The sequence below is a fragment of the Myxocyprinus asiaticus genome, chromosome 23, assembly GCF_019703515.2.
Source record: "Myxocyprinus asiaticus isolate MX2 ecotype Aquarium Trade chromosome 23, UBuf_Myxa_2, whole genome shotgun sequence".
NCBI lineage: Eukaryota > Metazoa > Chordata > Actinopteri > Cypriniformes > Catostomidae > Myxocyprinus > Myxocyprinus asiaticus.
The window spans coordinates 8,238,233-8,261,798 of record NC_059366.1 but is presented as its reverse complement, the minus strand read 5'-3'; the positions used below and the strand labels follow the sequence as shown (position 1 = coordinate 8,261,798).

Genomic DNA, 23,566 nt, shown 5'->3' with positions numbered 1-23,566 from the left:
TGCAGAGGAGCAGCGGTTCTACTCCGAGCCCCTCTCAGATGACAGAGCTTCGCACCCTATCCCTTAGGGTGAGCCCTGACACCCTATGAAGAAAGCTAATTTTGGCTGCTTGTATTCGCGATCTTATCCTTTCAGTCACTACCCAAAGCTCATGACCATAGGTGAGGGTTGGAACGTACACCGACTGGTAAATTGAGAGCTTTGCCTTCAGGCTCAGCTCCTTCTTCACCACCACGGTCTGGTAGAGTGACCGCATTACTGCAGATGCTGTCCCGATCCGCCTGTCGTTCTCATGCTCCAACTTTCCCTTACTCGTGAACAAGACCCCGAGATACTTGAACTCCTCCACTTGGTGCAGCTGCTCTCTCCCTACCTGACGAGAGCAATCCACCCTTTTCCAGCAGAGAACCAGGGCCTCAGACTTGGAGGTGCTGACCCTCATGTTAGCACCCGCATCCCAGCCACTTCACGCTCGGCCACAAACCTCCCAAGTGCACGCAGGAGGTCAAAGCGTGTTGATGCCAACAGGACCACATCATGTGTAAATAGCAGGGATGCAATCCTGAGGCCCCCAAAATGGACACACTCCACACCTCGGCTGCGCCTTGAGTTAATATCCATGAATATCACAAACATTATCGGTAACAAGGGACAGCCCTGTCGGAGTCCAGTGCCCACTGTGAACAAGCTTGATTTAATGCCGAGGATGCGGACACAGCTCTCGCAGTGGTTATACAGGGACTGAATGGCACACACTAGCAGCCCCGGAACCCCATACTCCCACAGCGTCCCCCACAGGACATCCCAGGGGACACAGTCATATGCCTTTTCCAAGTCCACAAATCATATGTAAACTGGATAAGAAAATTCCCATACCCCCTCTAGGACCCGCACTAAGGTAAAGAGCTGATCCACTGTTCCATGACCGGGACGGAATCTGCATTGTTCCTCCTCAATCTGAGGTTCAACAATCGGCCGAAGTCTCCTCACCAGCACCCTGGCATAAGCTTTCCCAGGTAGGCTGAGAAGTGTGATCCCGCGATAGTTGGAACACACCCTCCGGTCGCTTTTTAAAAAAATTGGAACCACAACACCTGTCTGCCAATCCATTGGTACCATCCCAGATGTCCACACAATGCTGAAAAACTGTGTCAGCCATGACAGCCCAACAACCTCCAGGGCCTTCAGCATCTCAGGGCGAATCGCATCCACCCCTGGCACCTTGCCACTTCTGAGCTCTTTGACTACCTCAGTGACCTCTGCCAGGGAAATGGGTGTCAACCCCCCCAAGTCCTTCGTCCCTGCCTCTTCCACAGAGTGCGTGTTAGTCGGATTTGGGAGTTCCTCAAAGTGTTCCTTCCAGCACTCGACTATATCGTCAGGTGAGGTCAACAGTTCTGCGCCCCAGCCAATAATGGCCTGGACAAATCCCTGCTTTCCACGCCTAAGCCGTCTTATGGTTTGCCAGAACCTCTTTGAGGCCTACCAAAGGTCCTTCTCCATGGCGTCCCCAAACTCCTCCCTCACCTGGGTTTTCGCTTCCACAACTGCTGCCCCTGTAGTCCTTCTGACATGCCTTTACCTGTCAGCTGACTCCGGAGTTCTACGGGCTAACCAATCCCGAAAAGCCTCCTTCAGCATGACGGCTTCCTTCACTTCACCAGCATGTTCTAGGATTGCCACCCCGACAGGCACCAACAACCTTCCAACCACAGCTCACAGTGGCAGGCACCAACAACCTTCCAGCCACAGCTCACAGCGGCCGCCTCTGCGATGGAGGTCTTAAACAGGGTCCACTTGGACTCCATGTCTCTAGCCTTCTCGGGGATGTGGGAGAAGCTCCTCTGGAGGTGGTGATTAAAAATCTTCTGGACAGGGTTCTCCGTCAAACATTCCCAGTTCACCCTCACAATCTGTTTGGGTTTGCCAGGTCTATCTAGCAGTTTCCCAGTCATCTGATTCAACTTACCACCAGGTGGTGATTGGTTGACAGCTCAGCTCCTCTCTTCACACGAGAGTCCAGAACATATGGCCACAGGTCTGATGATACAACAATAAAGTCGATCATCGGCCTTTGGCCTAAGTTGCTTTGGTACCAAGTACACTTATGAACAACCTTATGTTCGAACATGGTGTTTGTTATGGCCAATGCATGACTTGCACAGAAATCCAATAACAGAACACCGCTTGAGTTCAGATCAGGCAGGCCGTTCCTCCCAATCACTCCCCTCCAGGTATCTCCATTATTGTCAACATGGGCATTGAAGTCACCCAGCAGAACTATACTATGGAGTCCCCTGCTGGCACTCCAGGGCCCCTCCTAGGGTCTCCAAGAAGGCTGAATATGCTGGACTGCGGTTCGGTGCATAAGCACAGACCACAGTCAGAGCTTTTCCCCCGAAACACGAAGTCGCAATGAGGTGACCCTCTCATCTACTGGGCTAAACTCCAAGATTGTAGCGCCAAGCTGGGGGCTTGTGAGTATTCCCACACCTGCTCGACGCCTTTCACCCTGAGCAACTCCAGAGAAGGAGAGTGTCCAACCCCTGTCCAGGAGTTCGGTTCCGGAGCCAGAACAGTGCGTAGAGTGAGTCCAACTATATCTAGCTGTTATCTCTCAACCTCACACACTAACTCTGGCTCCTTCCCCACCAGTGAGGTCACATTCCATTTTCCAAAAGCTAGTTTCTGTAACCAAGGTCCAGTCCGCACAGGCCCAAGCCCTCGCCTGCTACCCGTTGGGCATCGTACTTGTCCCCTATTTGGTGGTGGGCCCACAAGGAGGTGGCCCCACATTGTTTTTCTGGGCTAAGCCCGGCTGGGCCCCATGGGTCAAAGCCCGGCCACCAGGTGTTCGCCTGTGAGCTTCTCTCCCGGGCTCCAGGAAAGGGCCCAGGGTTCCCTGTTCTGGGCAAAGTCACTTTTCTTCCTGCTGGCCGCAATATTGGGGAGTTTTGGGTCACTCTTCGTCTGGTCTCTCACCTGGGACCAATTTGCCAAGGGAGACCCTACCAGGAGCCAATGCTCCAGACATTGGGGCATGCACATCCTTCCACCACGATGATCCACGGAGGGGGTTAAGTGCTGTAATGCTGGTAAATCCCTGATTTTATCACATAAAAATCATGTTAGCACACATAATTTTTTTAAATCATCTGGCTATTCTTTTGAAACAGGATGTATTTTACTGTTGATGGACTTGCCCAATTCACATCTATTGTAAGTGCCTGATTGTAACTGCGATTTGTGCTTTAAGTAAATGAAAGGCTAGTTTAAAGAAATTTTTTGGTGGTAATTGACATTATGCCGCAAATGCTGCCGATTAAGCTTAGCTTTTATTGAACCACATACATTCCTGTAAGTAGTACTTGTTCTTGAAATCCTATAATCTCAATAGATCAGTTTTGATGTTATTGTAAATAATTCCTTATGTTTGCTCTTTTGTATTTGCTTGTATCAGTGATTACATGAAACAGATGCTTTGAGTAAAAAAAAAAAAAAAAAGACACACCATTTGGTTTGGAAATTTTAAAGTTGTGATCTCCAGGCCAATAAAAGTCATGGAAATTAAAAACATCTTAAAACGTCATGGAAATGTCTATTGTAAATATATTTTTTCTAGTTATTCTCAACTTTAAAATAAAGTAAAAAGATAAAAGAGTGCAATCTCTTTAGAATGATATGAAAAGTCATGGAAATTCATTGGTCAAAAGGTTTGCGAACCCTGGTTTTAGAATAAGCCTGTCATTATATTTAGCTTAAAAAACAACAACAAATATTTAGTTGTATATCTTTCATTTTTTCTCATACATAAGTTAAACTTGTGGTATGTATCAACAGAAGAGCCCCCTGATCTAATGGCTCTGTGGTTTCGGACGTACCCAGAGGTGAAAAGAAACCAAGTATCAACACTCCTGGGTGTCTTTGACCTGTACGATTTAACTGAAGAGCTGCAGCAGTTTGACAGCCCTTTGATTGCCGTGTTTTGTCTTGTAACCTACATCGCCATTCAGGTGTGTTTAACTTTTCATCACTGATGCCATGGACTGCTGAAGATTTCACTTGAATGTAAACAAATGGCTTTGTTTGTGTCCATTCACACCACTTATGCTCTATTAGCCTTTATTTATTAATGACATATGCATGTCAATAGAGTTCAGGTGTCGACTCTGTCTGTTCTACCCTGTTTATTGTGTATAGTTCTTATCAGACTATTGATGTATCCCCAACCACAGCTCGCATACCCATGCATTGTGTATAAGTGTGCAGTGACATCTTTCTAAATGATCGCTGCTTGTTGTGTATACTTGAGTGTGATTTTCACAGATTGCACGTTGAATAAAAACACTGTTTGCTTTTGGATCTAGACGAGACGCCTTTCTCTGGAAGACATAGATGCTTATCTGTGCCAAGCTGTTTGTGTCAGATTCAAATCCTTCACACAACTGCAACAGCTCAGGGTGAGTCATGTTAACTGCCATTGCATAAAGCATTGTTTTTATTTTACTCCCACCCATGCTTTCACCCATTTTGAGTTGTCTTCAAAACAACTGTGGTCATGCATGTTATTTTGTAACATACCAAAAAAAAAGACTAAGACCCTGTTTACATGTGGTGGTATTAAGAAGCAATCATTATGTCAGTGTATTACTGCATGATAATAAAGCACAATAAAGTAAAAAGAAAAAGAAAGCATGGAAAAAACGGCATACTGTTTCTCCCAATTATACTTATCTCAGAACAAACATGACGTTTAGAGCAGAATTTCTGTCATTTTGCTGGAGTACCTCTTCAGCATTCAGTGCGTGCTTCTTTTTATTTGTGTTACTGCATGTTGATATCAGGCACACTGAAAAAGTTCTGTGAAGTTCTTGTGCATATACAGTAAATGTGTGTAACAGTTGATGGACATTTTTTTCCTTTTAATTAGTCAAGTATGTAACCAGCAAAGTTTAAAACTCTCGTCTATGCGTAGTGGTTGATTGACAGGTGAGTAGGCACACTCGAACAGTGTGGTCACATGCATTTTGACCCCCTTCGAAAGTGGTTTAATTGGACAAATCTCAGATAGTTTTGGACCCTGTTTACACCTGATTTTAGCAATGTCCCGAACGGTTTAAAACATATCGCCCAAAATGCATCTTAATGCCAGGGGTAAACTGGGCCTAAGGGACTGTTCACACAGACATTCTTGTCTAAAGAAATAGCTAGACACAGCACAATAAATGGAAAAGAATGCAGGTGTCTCAAGACAAGTTTTTAAAACTTGACACAGTGTCTTTAAAATGCTGTGGTCATGGCACGAGATGTAGAAAAACTGCGTTGCCGATGGTCAAAGACATTCATCTAGAACATGTTTATTTAGAAAAACAATTGCAAAAAAAATCACATCCTGTGTGAATGGCTCCTAAGGCTGTTTTTGCATTCAGTTTGATTTCAAAGTTTGACCAAAAGCTCTAGTTTGAAGCACTCTTAACTAAAAAAAAGTGAAGTGTGTTATTTCTTAGCGACCTGCGTCTCCAACAGAATTGGAATAGAATGATTGCTTTCAAACAAATTTTCCAAGCACTCCCCCCATCTGCCACTGGTTGGCAAAACAGATAGTCCTGCCCTAAACTCATGCCATTGGTTGAGCCAATGTGGCTGTGTGCAGCTAATTATGATGCTTAAAACAAAAAGCAGTGTTTTGATAGTGCCACAGTAGGGATGTCAAAAGTACTGGTATTTCAGTACCAAAACGATACTAAAAGAAAAAAGATGTCACGATACCAGTTTTTGGGCAGTACCGGTAGTACGACTCGGTTCGCTACCCGCATGCTACCTGACTGACACACGAACACTTCCAAATGCTCATACACGAATTTGACATATTTGGAAAAAAAAATAATGCACAATGAATCAAATTAAAACCATGATATATCCTAGTGTGATTATTAAACCACAAAAGGCTTCAGTCTTAGTCTGCATGAGCTGCGTGCTTTAAAGTGAATGTGTGAAGCCACATATATTGAGAATCATGCACGCTGTGTGTGTTGTATTAAATGACAGAGCGGAGCACTCATCCACTGTGAAACGTGCAGCACATGCAAACTATATATTTATACTTAAAACTGTGCAGCATTTGCGCTTTAATGAGCATAAAGGGCCATGTAGCGAACTGTTTATCTGGAGGTGTGAAGCTTCCGTCAAAAAAAAAAAAAAAACTAAAAATGAAAGCTCACGTCAAAATAAAAGCTAGATGCCTAAAATTGAAGAAATTGCGACCGAAATATATTACAAATGTATAGTAAAATGTGATATCCACTGTAGTAATAATAATAATAAATAATAATAATATTTATTATTATTAATAAATAATAATAATAGTAATAAAATGAATCAATATATTACAAGCAAGAGTGCAGTTGTGCTGAAAAAAAGTTTGGTTAAAAAAATGCAATGGTATGTTGAAAAATAATTGTTCTATTTTTATTTGTTAAAAGTTTTAGGAATTAATTTGATTAGACACAATTTTGATGATGAAATGAAACTTTAAAACATGGAATTCTGAAAAAAAAAAAAAAGGATTTGGGAGAAATAAAGCTGACTTAAAAAGCAATGCATACTTAATTGAGAAACACGAAGTAAACATGCATTTGTTCAGTTTTTTTATTTACATTGAAAGTTTACTTTTCAAATGGGCTAAAAAGTATGTTCAATAGCACATTACCATATTAGCATATTTTTGCTGTGGTATCTAAATTGGTATCGAGAACCGTGAAATTTCACTGGAAACGGTACCGACTACTGAAATTTTAGTATCGTGATAACCCTACGCCACAATGTTTATACTTTACATTGCAAACAACCTATTAATGGTTTACTTGTAGTTGTCGCTGCATATTAAGCTAGTATAGAAGAGTATTTTAACAAAAAAATCATACTATTTAATGCCTTTATGCAGTGGTTTGTATAAACATTCAAGTGTTGTTGACACTTTAGATCACATTAGGGATGTCTTACAAAGAGAACAGTGAGTTACAGTAGATGATACTTGATAAACACTTTCCTTCCATGCCAAATCTGCACAGCAACTTGAAGATTCAACAAATCATGGCCTTTCTCTTGAGAGATGCATCAGATACTTTTGCTATTTAAAAGAAAAGAAAATGAGCAAAGAGACTGGAGGGATCATTTTTGGTTGCTTTGCAACATTCCTCCCAAAAACGACTCTAATTGTGGTCTGAACCTGAGAGCAATGCTCTGGTGACAGGCTCTGCGTCGTCCCCGCCGACGACCACAGGACTATTTCAGCTCCCACCCTAATTTAAGCCTCCTATGTGCGCTATTTCAGACACAGCTGCCAAGGGCGGCCTGTGGTTGTGCAGTGCTTGGATTGAGAGCAATCTCCCTATGGCACAGATAATGGATGATAGAGAGACAAATTAGAGCCTCTTGGGAGATATCCAGGAAGCCTCTTCCTCCTGTGTCTATGACTGGTGTGAATCCCTCCAGTCTGTTTGTTGTATTCAGATACAGATGCTTATTTCATCCTTGAAACATAAGAAGTCAAGCTGTCGACAGTGTAAATGTACTATGAAGTTGTATTTATATCGGTTCAGATTGTATGTTGACTTTTCTTAATGGTGAAAGATTTTAATCACCCAGGTAGACAGTGGTTGATGTTGTGTCTCTTATGTCTCATAATGGCTGTTTATTGTGAACTTGGCCTCTGTATTTATGTTGATACGCTCCCGCATGTTTACGTTTTGGCAATAAGTGGAGCGATATGGCTCAGTTCATGTTGGCCAATGAGTAATAGCATTGCGCAATTGTGTGTTTAGAGGGCGCGCACAGCGACAGGTGCCATATTGCTTGCTGACCCAGAGACGCGTGTGTGCTTAAGGCACGGTGGCGACAGCCTGCCGCTGGCCAGATGAAAGTGTGTAAGCTCTCCAGCCTCCCATGTGCCATGGGGTGGCGAGCACCTGTTACACGCGCCATTGTTGCCTCCCATCGGGAGTAACACTGTCACATCTGCCTGAAATGTGAAAAGGACTGGGGTGGGGTGACGGGGGGGAGTATTAGGAGGCTGTAAGAGTCAGACAGATGGCAAGAGAGTCTCCAGAGGCTGCCTGATATCCCCCTCAAATCTCTTTCCCCTTGTGTTGCATTGTCATAGTAAGGGAATGTAAATGCAAGCTAAGGATGCCTCTACACATAATTTGATTAAGGTTCCGATTCCATTAACAGTTCCTCAAGTGCTTTTGAGGTAGCATCCCCGCACAACCCCCAATAACTGGTACTAACATTATACTAAAACAGCACTATGTTTGGTAGCATATTTTTAATGTGTTTTTTTTTTTTTTTTACACTGTTAAAGTCTCACAAGCTTTAAGTTGGTGTTTCTTCAACTTAGGGCAACTTCATGTCCCACAGGTTGTATTTTATTAAAACGAACAGATTTCAATTATTGTATTTATTTATTAATTTATTGTAACATAAGGATCACATTAAACTGACTTGAAAACTTTTACCAGGCCTTCATCATTTATCTAATGAAAAGGTTTTACTATTGTAACCTTGTCCCAGGCTCAGATTTTCAATATTAAACTATGAAAATCCATTATAAAAATGTAAATTACAACATGTTTAAAACTATGATAATTTAAACAAAGAGTAGGGCTGTCACGATTATGAAATTTGGCTGACGATTAATTATCCAACAAATAATTGTAGTTATGACGATTAATTGTCTGTTTTAGGCTATGACGATTAATAGTCATATTCAGGGCTTTCACGATTAATTGTCAAATAAATTGTCATATTTCTTAAGGTGCATGTGTGCTTCATACACCTTAAGAAATCATTTTTACATATTTAACTTCAAAAATATAAATCAGAATAATAAAATTGGATATATGATTTCCTTATAAATGTTATATTGGCTTTAAAAACGTATGAATGACATTAAAAATAATGTTTTAAATATCAAAATATATCTAAATACTCTCTTTTTGGTCAACTTTAGTTTGGGAAAGTTTTACATTTACACTATTGTTTTTGGAACTCATACAGTATATTTTATATTATTTTGTAAATATATTTTTATTATGTTAATATTATATAATATTATCTTATACTATACTATGCACTGGTAAAATATTTCTGTCCTAATTTCTTCACTTTCACACATTATTTTAATGATCTTTGATTTAGCCCACAAGCCCTTATTTGTCAGGAGGCAATTTCATTTAATCATTTTATCAATCCACAGAAATAGAGTAAGCGTGCATCTCCTCCTCTGTGTCACTGCCTGTCATTAACACTCCGTGTATGAACCTGATTTGACCAGGATCGTTTTCCATCACATGATCATTTAAAGTGAAGCCGGAGCGCTTTGTGTTCACTATCAAAGTTTAAATTTGTTTATTTATATTTTTGCCGGAGTTTGGCACGAGCCTCTGCTGACGGCGCTCGCATCAGAGCACTTGAGAAGCACTTCACACACTCTTCCAGACAGGAGCTGCTCTGGTTGATGTCCGCAGTGCGGCTCAGTGATGCTATGAGTTCAAATGCAATCGCGCCATTCATGGCATTTAAATATTCGACTAAAATTCCCTTATTTGGTCATTAAAATGTGATTGGAATTTGAAGTGCACCATTATCGAGGTTGTCTAAAATAACCGCAGTTAGATCAAAGAACCGCGATCAGAAGATTATTTATTAATCGCGACAGGCCTAACAAAGAGTCAAATATACATAAACCATTTTAGTATACATTTACTATATACTGTGTGAAAATGATTTATAGCAATTTTTCGAAAATTACGACTGTCCCACAGTTGTGACGTCATTTCCGTCACATCGAACAATTTTGACCCTAATAAATTATTATTATTTTTAAAGTTAGTGTACTTGTTTACTAAGTAGGAAAATGTGTTAGTGAAGAGCATACTTAAGATGAAATATGAGACAAGAGAAAAATCAAGGTAAAAATCTCTGTTGAGCTGAATATTTTTATTGGCCGTCATTTCCAATCAAGCTATAATTTTGCTAAATTATGCGAGCAAATTAAGTGTGAAAATATTATTTAATTCTTTGTATTTAGGATACATAAAGTGTTAGCTATGAAACCAGTCTTAGAAAGAAAACGAAGTCAGTCATTTTATTTATTTTAACATATAAAAACTTTAAAAATGTCATTTCATAGCGCGCATTCTGTGAAAAAATTTTTAACAAGATGATATTTTCTAGAAGTCCACTGTGCTAAAAAGTGTCCGAAATTGAAGAAACACCCTCATGAATTCGAGACTGATCCGTGAGGCTTTTTGACCGATTAATTAAACAGAATCTGCTCATAAGAGTCATTTGTTTACAAATCAGACTACACTAGTCACTTTGTATGTTTATTGCATTCAATTCAGACTACAAGAGCTGACAACTCAACTAAAACATGTTTTCTTTTGTCTTGGTGCTGTGGATCCAATAGCGGCACAGGAAACACTGTTCGAGTATTTTAGTGTTGTGTTCCGTCCACACTGGTGGAAGAATGCAGACGTTCAAGAATCGATTCTTTATACCCACCCCTAGTAACTGCGCAAGACGTGGTTCAAAAACAGCCCAGCATGTTTATTTGGTAAATCTCAAATTGAAAGTTCATCCAACCTCTCCAAATACCACACAACATTTGCACAAGCCTTGTCTTGTCATGCATCAATGTTTACAGTAGTAACATTCAGCAGATGTGTATTAGGAATAGCACAGGTGCAGAGCCTGATCACAAGGCCGTAGTTTGCCATTAATGTTCAGCTGCGTGTCCTCAGGGGTCCAGAAGTCCTTCAAGCATCTGGCTGGAGCAGCTTCCATTGTTCACTGTTGAAATGCTTGCAGAGCAGCTGCTCTTCTGGTTTGTTGTCCTGATACCTTTACAGCAGCAGGGTGGCATCAGCATTGTCCTGAGGCCTATTGACTTCCACGCTGAGCAATTAGCAGCTTTAAAGGTGCTAAGATTTTACGTGTCCTTTTAAGTGCTTTAATCAAAGCCAGTCTACTTTATCCCGCTTTCAAAACCTTATGCATAAAAGTGAATGTCATTAAATGCTCTTGTTTACTTGAAGAGGCACAGTTTCAAAGAGGAAGTCAGGCACAACTGCCTGAGCAAACAGCGTAATATTTCAAATGATGGCCCAGGTCTCAATCTGTGCGCCAGGAAGGCGTGGGTAGCGGGTCGCTGCTGTCACTTTGGCTTTATCTCCAGCCTCCCTTTTGTTTGCTTTAGTCTAAGCTGTGTTTGAGAGCAGAGCAGGTGGCAGGCCGATTTCACGTTTTGATGTCACGGAAGCTAATCAGTCCCTCTCTTATGTCCTGGGGGTGGGGGGACAGGTGACCAGCGGACAGTTAGGTGGGGGGTGGGGGTCCTTTGTAAACATCCTCTTATCCGTACTGCCACTTCAGGTGAGTTCTATGGGGTCACACCCTGCCTCCCTCCTAACCTGGGAGAAAGACACAATAGGTATTAACAGAGTTTGAAAAAGACTACTGTAAAACTCTGTATATTTGTTTTCAGTTTAATGCCATTTTGTCTCTTTGTTATGATCCTTCATTGCCTTTATCTTGACCGCATGTTTTGTGGTGTTGCATGGTTTCAAATAAGCTTATGCTTTTACACAAATCATGAAAGCTGTTTTATAAAACAGATTCTGACTTTAAATTCTGAGTCACATTCAAAGTCTTTGTAAAATCCTGATAAATCTGTGATCTTACATTCTATATTAGGGGGCTGTTCATATCAAACGTTCCACATCTACACTAATCCATTTTCACTTGAAAACGCATTGATTTTGCTACGTTCATGCCTCACATTTACATTGCAACGGCCTCCACCAAAAATGGAGTCTTATAAAATGCTCTCCATAACCACATACTCTGGAAAACAATAATGTTAGTAGGGTTGCCAACATCCCGTCTTTGTGGCCGAACTTTCGACATTCCATACAGGATGCCTATTGTCCCATATTATAGTGGCGAGACTCCTGAGGGGGTCTCAGACTTTAGTTTTCAGACTTAAATGGTTTAGTGTGGACATGGCCTATAAAAGCTAGAGGCAGCGCCAAGAATAGAACAGAATGAATTGTCTCGATACATGTTTTTAAAAGTAAGGCTACCTGAAAAACACATCTTAAAAACATGTTGCTTTGGCTCGAGCTGCAAACCCCCCCCCCCCCATCAAAATGTGGCCGTCTAGCACGTTTATACAGGAAAGCAATTGAAAAGCAGCATGCATGGTTGCGAAAACATGTTCAGTGTGAATGGCCCCATTGCGCTAAGTTACTGCGTTGCTTGGCAGCTGTAAACAGCTACAATTAGGCTATTTGAACTATATTACTTGCCGGAAGAATTGTTTATTCTGATTATTTTGATGATAACATGATTAATATTTATCAAAAATTGGTGTCTTTTATCATGTTGCTGTTGCCAGTGTTTTCTAAAAGCAATAAGCCACGAGAGGCCGTGTGTTACAGTGATTTTACCCCAGTTCACGTCATGCTTAAGAACACCCCTGAAGGCGCGGTCACATTTTCCTTTGCACGGCTAAATTCCGCAGGCCAAATACAGTAATCTCAATGGAACAAATCTCAAATTGTTAATTTTGCATGATGGACTTGCGGTAGTGAAGTATTTCCCATCTTGGATTTTGCTTGGAGTTCAAGTTTGGTGAACTTTAACAGGCGAATTCGCCACATTGACCAGTAGGATGTTGCTTGGTTTGGCAGTGACCTCTGTGTGGGTGGAGCTTCGTACAAAGCTACACCTAATATTCACAGTGGACAAGGAAATAATTTTAGCAGTGAGTTTCTTTTTAATTTCACTCCCCTGTATAAAGTATAAAGTGCAACATTATAAAGAGGCTGCTTGGCAATTCGGTTTTTGCTGGTTTCACACCTGCTTAACATCCACCCATGCCGCCTTCACCTGCAGAATTTTGCCTTACAAAGGTAAATGTGACCACATCTTTACACAAGGTTAAATCACTGTAACACACTGCCTCACGTGGCTTAAATAAACTATAATTCCTCCCCCTGTGTAGACCCCTGTTGTAGACCCTAGGGCTGTTCAGCTCGGCTCGCTCTTTGTGCGGGGTCTGACCTACCTCAATGCTGCCAACAGTGCTTGTGGATTCCCTTTTCCAGTGGGTGAGCTCATGCCATGGAGGACCTTTGATGGCTTGCTTTTCCATTCCAAATATCTGAAAGCCCACTCGGGTTGTCCAAGTGAGGAGCTTCTAGAGGGCAATGTAAGTACAGGAGATTCATTTAGGCCCTGTTTAATAACCCTGTTTACACCTGGTTTAATACTAAAATAACTCTATTTATTTTAGTCGAGCAGCTGCATTTACAGTTATTTTCTTTCAAAGTAGCACATAGCCAGTAAAGTTTTTTGGGCAGTCTTTTTCTGTTGTCCAGGACACATTGGAGTGCATCAGAATGCTTTAATGTTTACACTACTCTGGTCACTTTCTGACTACCTCTGAATGTGGTTTGAGTGATCGGACATGTATTTAGTGCTGTCCACTTGATACAGATGTTAATGTAAGTGGGAACCCGGCCTTAAAAGTCCTCGCAGCATTGTTCTTCTACTGAAGAAGAGCGCATAAAGACTAGAAAACACTCAAAGAAAATCGGGTCATTGTATGGCCCACACATATTTTATTTACTGGATTTTTGCTTCTTTCTTCTGTTTACTAATCTTTGGTTTATTGGATCTCTTTTGTTTTTGATTGCTGTAATGTTTTTTTACCAGAGCCAAGGGACCAAAACAAGTTCTCAATTATGAATGCAATCAAGAACTAACTCGAATAACCTCTCATCCTCATGGAGGTCTCCAACAGATTTGCTGTTAACATTAAGCTGCCTCCAGTTACTTGAATTAGCAGATTAACACATAACAAAATATAACCGCTTTTCTGTTCACAGTGGCCCAAGTATTTGGACACTTAAAGGGATAGTTCACCCAAAAAGGAAAATTCTCTCATCATTTCCTCACCCTCATGCCATCCCAGATGTGTATGACTTTCTTTCTTCTGCAGAACACAAACGAAGATTTTTAGAAAAATATCTCAGCACTGTAGGTCCATACAATGCAAGTGAATGGTGATCAAAACTTTGTAGTTCCAAAAATCACATAAAAGAAATATAAAAGTAATCCATATGACTCAAGTGGTTTAATCGATGTCTTCAGAAGTGATATAATAGGTGTGGGTGAGAAACAGACCAATATTTAAGTCCTTTTTTACTCTAAATCTTCATTTTAACTTTCACTTTCAGATGTGAAATTGAAACTAAACAGGTACCACATATGACTTTCATATGTAAAAGTTAAAGTGGAGATTTAGAGTAAAAAAGGGGCTTGAATATTGATCAGTTTCTCACCCACACCTATTATATAACTTCTGAAGATATAGATTAAACCACTGGAGTTGTATGGATTACTTTTATGTTTTTCTTTATGTGATTTGTGGAGCTACAAAGTTCTGGTCACCATTCACTTGCAGTGTATGGACCTACCTAACGTTTGACAACCAGAAAGTGTCTAAATACTTTTTGGTCTTCATTTTGAACTTTTGGTGAAATGCTTTACTTGGAAAGTGTGTTTGTGCTATATATCTCTAAAGTAAACTGCACTTGCTTTGATGTTTTTTTATTTTATTTAATGCAACACCATTCATACATTTTTAAGTGTGACATAAGTGTCCAAATACATTTTGAGGCCACTGTATGATTTTATCACAGGTATTGAAACACTTTGAATATCCAAGTATTAATAGCTTCATGTTAAATTGAGACTGTGAATTGTCAACTTATATCCATTTTTGGATTGTCTTGTAGCCCTCCTGGACATCTTTGTACCTGTCCGTCAGAGAGCTGGTGCTGGGAGCCTGCAGGAGGCGCGGTGTCTCTGTCCACAGCCAACCACGCAGACTGCAGTACAGTGAGGGTGTGGCCTCACTAAATCACTATAAACTTCCTCATACATCTCTTATCCACTCACTGTTGACTTGATTTAAATTAATTTTCATCCTCACACCATGGTAGTATAGAACAGAACATCAAAACTCTGTCTTTAAGGAATATTCCAGGTTCAAGCTCAATCGACAGCATTTGTGGCATAATGATGATTACCACAAAAAAATATTTTGACTTGCAGTGAGGCACTTACAATGGAAGTAAATGGGGCCAATGTTTGGAGGGTTTAAAGGCAGAAATGTGAAGCTTATAATTTTATAAAAGCACTTACATTAAATATTCTATTAAAACTCACTTGTGTTTTATTTGATCAGAAAGCTGTTTATATAATAATTTTACAATTGTTTTAGGGTTTACAGCATTACGTCGTCATGGCAACAAAGTTGTAAAATTGCATATAACTTTAAACAGAAAAGATTAGGGTTCAATTCTATCACACTAAAATCATGTTAACACACATATTGTTTACGTCTTGTGGCTAAACCTTTGAAACGCTGAGTATTTGAATGTTTATGGATTGGCCCCATTCAATTTCATTGTAAGTGCCTCACTGTAACCTCGATTTATGCTTCTTCTTTTTTTTTTTTTTTTTTTAAGTAAAGGAGGGCCAAGTTGAAATAATTTTGGTTCTAATCAACATTATGCCACATAATGCTGTCGGTTGAGCTTAACTTGTATTGAACCCAGAATATTCCTTTAAGGAAAAATGTTTTACTACTATATATGCTAGTACTCCTAAAAGCTTACACAATATTTAGCAGACATACACATTTCAAGCTTAGTGTCTCCCAGAAAAATGAACTAAAGTACAGATAACTCATCCTTTACTCACAAACGTATCCACATTTTTGTCCAAACCAATGCTTTCTAATATGAGGATGTTCCTCCCCCTGATTCCATCTGCCTCTGGCTAGAAACGCTAAGTAGCAAATCACGGTTCACAGCAGTGACGTAAATGAAATGCTATTGGCTATTTTTTTTTTAAATGCAGTGAGCCCTTCAATATATCCCACCTCAAGTTCCTATCTCGGTAGGAAATACACCAACACAGGAATGAAAACTGCCCTTGTGAAGATCTTTTAGATTATTACTGTGTAACACTTGGATTGAGAGTTGATTTGAGGCCTAAACATTACACAAGTGCGCAAACTCAGACACTTATTGCAAAGCAAGCTTGACAACGTAAGAATGTTGCATTCTCACCGTTGCCACAAGGGGTGCTATGGCGGACATTAGTGTGAACTGTTGGCTTCTACGTTGAGTTTTCTCTTTAAAAGCAACAGTTTGAAGAGAATATTGCTGAGCAACAAGGTGAAGGCAATATATGTATAGCAACTTACTGGAATAATAACACATCCAGCTTAATGGCACAGACTTTTGAATGTTACTTGCCCCTTTGAGTACTGAGGTTTGTTATCGCCACAGTAACACAAGAATGTGTGTTCAACCAGATCGTGCATTGGCAATGCATTGGCCAAGCACTTATTCGTACACGTTTTTGCGTAAAGTATGCGTCTGGCTTTTGACTGTCCAGACTTTACGCACAACAAATGACATATCAAAGACCTTTCTATCATCCCACTTTTACTGTCCCACACTGATTTTGGGTAAAAATATCTATAAACATGGTAAAATGTGTTAAATGGAGATGAGTGCACTACTCTCTTATTGGTAGCCAAAAGCATTATCAGATTAGCCAGAAATAGTTCATTTCAGCCATTTAAGGGGTTGGATATATGTGTAATATATGGGATCGTCCAATTCTACGGAAATCTGCAGAGTTGTGCGGGTACAGATTCCATGTGGTTATGACTCAGACAAATGGAATACATACATGCCAAGATGTCCACATTACTTGCATATAAACAATAGCCAGCAGTCTTCATAACACCCTCCATTTGGACTGTGACAGTGAAAACACTCTGTTTGGCACAACCAGTTTAAATGGAGGGGATGCTTTGTCATAACAAGAATAATTTTGGGTTGCTTTTTATAGGAGGTGATCTATATTAAGTATCATAACAAGACAACAAAATTATAAAGTGGTGGTTTTTACAAACTCCTTGAGCCCCTTTTGCTTTTCACCACCATCCAGAGTTTTGTGGTTCTGTCCAAAGATTAAAAGAGACCTTATGGTGAAATTGTCTCCATGTGTTTTTTCTCTTGATGTCGAACAGCTCATGGACTGCTCATGTTGTGTCTTAGAGGCAAACCGTCTGTTTTTTTGTCATCAGATATTTTAGTCGCATTATGGCCGAGTGGCCCAGTGCATTTGTTTTGAATCTATAGGTTTATGTGTGAGTGTATGTGTGAGAGAGAGAATAATGTTCTTTTGTTTATACTTGATTTTGGTCGTGTGGAATTCAAGCATGCATCACAGGATAAACAGCTTCACATGCTGTTCCTAGAGTTTTTATGTTCCACAACATGTTTTTTAACATCATAACGATCTGAAGAATCGACTGCACCACTTTTTGGTTAGAAATGCTTGTTTTTTCAACTTGAAAATCCAAAGCAGAAACAAAAGAACTACCGTCATCCCACAATTGCCCTGAAAGGCGAAAGCATTCAAAGCCCAACAGTGTAAATACGAGTTTGTGTTTCAGCGTGGTTCTTCTAAGCGTCTAAAATTCTCATCTCATTTCTTTTTCTTCTTCCTAATCTACAGGAAGTTAATTCATCCTGTTGTTTCTCTGGCACAAAGAGGATTGTGTGGAATCTCAGATTGTCTAAAGTGTCAATTGCATGATGTTGTCGGGATAGACGTTTAAAACGGTCTGGTTTTAATTTATGTTGCATTTGAGGCGGTGGTTTGGAGACGTGGTGGTGGAGTTCAGGCAGCAGAGAATTGTACATTTTGTATTTTCAGTGTTGCTCCACTGCAAATACTAATTCGGAGAGAGTCAAACCCCTAATTAAAACTGTTGAAAGTTTTTTTTTTTTTTTTATTCCCTCAGAGAGGCCTGTGGATGTTGATGATCTGAATCGAGAAAGACGACCCCAGCTCCATCATACTGGACGCCAGGAGTTCAGCCAGCTGCACAGAGGTCCTGTTCACTACCAGCAAGGTAAAACATGGTACACAGTTTACCTCTTTTCCACCAAAATGGTGCCAAAGTCGATGCTGGGCTGGGGCGGCCCACTTTTCCAACGACTTGAGAGGCTATCAATGACGTAGAAATGTTACTACATAACTAGTCCAGAAACAGACATAACAAAGATAGCACATCGCAGTCTTTGTTTACTCCTTGTTTTAAGAACTTTTAACATCCAAAGAATATTTGAACATCCAAAGTAATTTAAGTCACCATAGTTTTGCAATTACAAGCTGGTTTTGATATAATGGTCAGACGTGATTGAAATATGGAAAATGTAAAGTAATCAATTCACACACATGATATTTTTAAATAAAAACATCATGTCTCAGATGGACAGCAAAAATAAAGTGGTTGATGTAACTGTGCACTGTGACAAAAACATGAACTCAACTGTGTACATGAACTGAATGCACATTGCATTGTGGGGCGCCGCTTCGCACGCTTGATGCGTAGACCGAAATAGCTGGGTTTCCATCCACGTATTTTATGCACATTTTGGGATATTGGATAGAAACTGCTGGATTGAAACACCAAGATGCAAATAAAATCTCCAGAATGCACATAAAAAACGTATACGCTCGCTTGACTATGAACTATGTTGGAAACACATTTACCGAATAAACTCCTATTGAAATTTTTAGGAATACAAGATGCTCATTAAAAAAAGTCATGTGTCTAAATAATTTGTTCATAACTGGACTAACCAGCAGACCAATTGTCGCATCTGAAATGTTGCTCTGATCATCCTGAAATATGGTGTCCTGAAAATCTAATGGCTGCATAGAGTTTGTAGGGCACATAAGTCTAATACAAACTTGAGCTGTGCCGAAGATCAGGTTTATTGGCACTTTTGAAAAATATCTTATAGATTTGCAAGGTAAAATCATAAAGATGGAGGACCGCACACATAGTGCTCACAGAACTCTGTGACGCGCTGTCACTCCCAGACATGAGACAAGTTCTTTACAGTGTTTGGTCTTGTGCTCTAAACCGTGAGTATTTTATTAATAAAAGAGTCACTGTGACTACAGTTTCTCCAGAAGTGACGATTTTGGTTTTTTTAACACATGGGATGGAAACGCAACTTTATTCGCTTATTGTTTTTGTGATATTATTGTTTCACGCATACAATAAATTCGCAACTTGGATGGAAACATAGCTATTGATTATAATTTGAGCGATTTAGTTTTTGTTTTGCATTTTAAGTTGTTATTGTACCTGATGAGGACATTGGGGTTTAAGGCGTCAGAGCAGAGATGATTTTTCCTGATGAAAACCACCTGTTTGTTGCCACCCAGAAAACTTCCAGACTGGGCACTGGCACCCTATTGGTGGAAAAGGGGTAGCAGCAAGATATTGAGCTTTGTGTGTGTAGTGTGTGCTGCACAGCCAAACTCTACTATTAAACTCTGAGTTCATGATTAGGTATCATAAGTGCAGTAGAAAAACCATGATTGAGGCTTGTAAGGAAAGTCAATAAAAGTGTAACTTGGATGTTTCATCTTTACCATAGGTTACAGACCAAGACCGAGACCAAGAGAGAGAGGGAGGTATCACCTAGCACCCAGGTGAGCTCTATGCGGACAACTAAACTCAATATGTATCAGTTAGTGCCTTTACATCAAAATACAGTATATTGTAGTGTGTAAGACACTAAAATGGCCAAAAGTATATGGGCACCCGAACACCACACCCATATGCGGCATTAAATCCCTCTATTTGCTGCTAAACACCGATGAGCTAAAACATTATGACCATCTGCCTAATATGCTGTTGGTCCTCCGTGTGCCATCAAAACAGTGCCGGCCTGCCGAGGCATGGACTCCACAAGACCTCTGAAGGTGTCCTGTGATATCTGGCACCAAGACATTAGCAGCAAATCCTTGAAAGTCCTGCGAGGTGGAGCCGCCGTGTATCAGACTTGTTGTTCCAGCACATCCCACAGATGCTCAATAGGATTGAGATCTGGGGAAGTTGGAGGCCAGTGCAACACCTTGAACTCTTCATCTTGTTCCTCAAACCATTCCTGAACAATGTGTGCGAAGTGGCAGGGCACATTATCCTGCTGAAAGAGGCCACTGCCATCAGGGAATACCATTGCCATGAAGGGGTATACCTGGTCTGCAGCAATATTTAAGTAGGTGGCACATGTCAAATTGGCGTCCACATGAGTGGCCGGACCCAGGGTTTCTCAGCAGAACATTGTCCAGAGCATCACACTCCCAGAAATGTGTGTTGTGACACATTCTTCCCGTAACCATCATTAACATTTTCTATGACTTTTGCTATAGTAGACCTTCTTTCGGTTCGGACCAGACGGGATAGCCTTTGTTGCCCTAACGCATCGATGAGCCTTGGGTGCCCAACAACCTGTTGCCAGTTGTTTTGCTTGTCCCTCCTCCGACCACTGTCAGTAGGTACTCACCACTGCTGACCTGGAGCGCTCCACAAGCCTTGCCATTTCAGAGATGCTCTGGCACAGTCGTCTGGCCATAACAATTTGGTCCTTGTCAAAGTTGCTCAGGTCTTTACTCCTGCCCATTTCTCCTGCATCCAACACGTTGACTACGAGAACTGATTGTTCGCTTACCATCTAATCTATCCAGACCTTGACACGTGCCCTAGTTAGGAGATGATCTTTGTGCAGGCCAGTCAGGTTCTTCCACACCAGACACTGTAAACTATGTCTTTATGGACCTCGCTATGTGCACAGGGGTATTGTCATGCTGGGACAGGAAAGGACCAATCCCCAAACTGATGCCACAAAGTTTGAAGCACACAGTTGGGAAAAATATCATTGTATATGGAGTAGCATTAAGTGTTGATCTCACAGAGAGTACCAGAATGGCCAAACCCATTAATTAGAAAGGGGTAGCCCCATACTTTTGGCAATATATGTACAACAATATGCTGGTAACTACCAAAATTAAGCTCATTCTAGGATAAAATAAATAAACAGGCTTGCGCACATTGAATAAGCTGGCAGAATGCTGGTAAAGGTGTTAACATGCAGAGTGAAAACGCAGTAATAGGACAAAATCTATGAGTGCTGATATTTTTTTATTTTCTTTATTTTTTTTTTATGGTTTATGACTTTCCCTGATAAAAGAACCCTGTTCAAGGCATTTACATGACCTTACACATTGTCAGGTTATTAAGCAAGATTGGTGAAAGATTTTGCATGTAGATTTTTGCCCATAACCCTGCTGTAAACACATTTACCTGCATAGGACAAAAAACACAGGGTAATTCTAAATCTGATGTAAACGCAATTTTCTTGCATTGTCAGGGTTTTTAAATAAACTGATTTTGAATAGTTATCAGCGTATTGTTGTGTATGTGAACATAATCTTAATGATCAGATTATTTACAGCATGCCATTGTGAGTATCCGTAATTTTACAGAGCTTTAGAAATGTGTGAAGATGTAGCAGTTTGATGATTCTTCAAACAATCTGTAGTGAAGCATTTGAAAACCTAATACATTTTTTTTTTATTCTGTTATAGATGGCCTCATTCTCAAAGCTAAAGATCGGCTTTTCACTGTCTGACTGATTAAAATGCTTTGCCTTGCACTCAGGTGTGATTGGCCAAATTCATGAACACCTTTATTTACATCCTGCTCCTTTGTTTTGTCTATAGCTATTTACTGATGGAAGTCTCTGCGGTATCAATTAATATTCACACTAAAACATGAGCTATCTTAAACAATGTTAACAGTTAAACTGTCCATTTATGTGCAATTTTATAACCCTCCCGTTGCCTCTTCAGTGATATCCTGAAATGGCCTTAAAATTATGTCTTACAGTGAGATTACAGTCACTTTTTTCCCCCCATGTGGATGATATGAATCAGTGACCAAAAAGGAAGCTTCCCAATGTATGCGCCAAACCCATATATGATGAATATTCAGCACAGACCCTAATTAGACTCCGATGATCTCGTACCTTTCAACTGCTGGTTTGGCATTGACTCCAATTGTACACAACTCCAATGATTATTTGTCTGCCTCCCTCAACACACTTTGATGTGGCGAATTTTCAGTCAGCTGTACTACAGAAAATTGTTAATGATAATCTATGTAATGGCATCAGGAATTGATATTATTGAGAACCATTGAGATTGTGGTTTTAGGATATTGTGGTGAAAATGTTCACGTATTGTACTGATATTCAGTTTAATGCCTATCACAAGTTTTAACATTGCATAATAACTTGTGTGTTTATTCAGGCAGTATTTCATGAAAGCATTACAAAATGGTTGATACCTCTATTCAGGCACAATTAAAAGATATAAATAAATAAAAATCGTTTTTTCATTATCAGCTAATGTCTCGTCATTCTTAAGTGAATTTTCCCAAAGTGAAAAACCCCATTGTGATACTTGTAATTTATGGATCTGATTAAGAAAAAACACCATGTACTATGATCAAAACACAGTTTATAGATAAAGAGTTTTTTTTGGCTCTGTTCCTCTTTTTGCCCATTAAGCCATGAAACGGTCACTCTGCTAGCTATTGTTAAATACCCAAGAGCGGAAATAGGATCTGGAGAAAGTTCCTCAGCTCAAGTGGTCAAAGCACAGCTCTCCCCCTTATCTACAGAAAACGAAACCCACAGGAATGAAAAACAGCACTAGACAAACATGCATAGGAAATGGAGGCAACAGATTTATTAATGCAAAAAGAAAAGTTGTTTGGCCAATAAAATGACAAGATTTGCAGGTTCTGAAATGGACACAAGGAGCTTTGAAATTGAAGACTGTGATGCCATCATTTCTTTTAATTCTCAAACTTCCGAACTCAAATAATCCTTAGAGACGAATGTAATAAAAACAGTGAGTTTTAGATCAAGTATAAATCTATAAAATTAAAATCGCACAATAAAATATGAGATGATTAGCCATTTATATTGAATTAAATGGTCATTAGGAAGCACAAGCACAATATAGAGTGAAACAGTGTACACCCATGTTTTCAGCCGCCTTGGTTCCAGAAGTTTTTTTTTTTTTTTTAAATAAACCAACCAGCTCTGAGGTGAATCACAACATTGCAAACTTTGATTTGAAGCAAAAATTTAAAATTGCACAAAAAGACAAAGGCAAAAGACTTAACATCTTTAATGAGGGAATGAAATACAATCCCATGAAGCATTGTGAAATTGAAACGATGGAAAAATATAAAACTGATGATTTAACGTTGCTGATTACAATTATAGAAAAAATATTTTAAGTTTATTGCAAAATATTCAACTCGATTGCACAGTGCGACATGGTAGTGGTTGGTCGCTGAAGAGCTCTTTTGGCGTGCTTTGTTTGCTGCAATTCTTTGATTGGTGGATTTTCTGCCTTAGGATCATGGGCAGTGTAGATCTTCACTAGGAACTCCACAATTAAATGTATTTTTTCTTTAAATTAAGTTAAATAACTCTATCTGATGGCTTCAGCAGAAGCATATACCAATGAT

General features: G+C 39.9%; 1 protein-coding gene across 3 annotated transcripts in view; it reads left to right on the top strand.

The window, feature by feature from the left end:
* Positions 1-22,426, top strand: part of fam120b (family with sequence similarity 120B) — a 32,305-nt gene extending 9,879 nt beyond the window's left edge. For all 3 annotated transcript variants that reach the window (XM_051651502.1, XM_051651503.1, XM_051651504.1), the window contains 7 exons: positions 3,841-4,013; positions 4,368-4,460; positions 13,070-13,276; positions 14,868-14,976; positions 17,963-18,073; positions 19,617-19,671; positions 21,610-22,426. In XM_051651502.1, coding sequence (XP_051507462.1) covers positions 3,841-4,013; positions 4,368-4,460; positions 13,070-13,276; positions 14,868-14,976; positions 17,963-18,073; positions 19,617-19,671; positions 21,610-21,631 — 770 coding nt within the window. In that variant the 3' untranslated portion in view covers positions 21,632-22,426. The remainder of the gene's footprint in view (positions 1-3,840; positions 4,014-4,367; positions 4,461-13,069; positions 13,277-14,867; positions 14,977-17,962; positions 18,074-19,616; positions 19,672-21,609) is intronic.
* Positions 22,427-23,566: the final 1,140 nt, after the last annotated feature.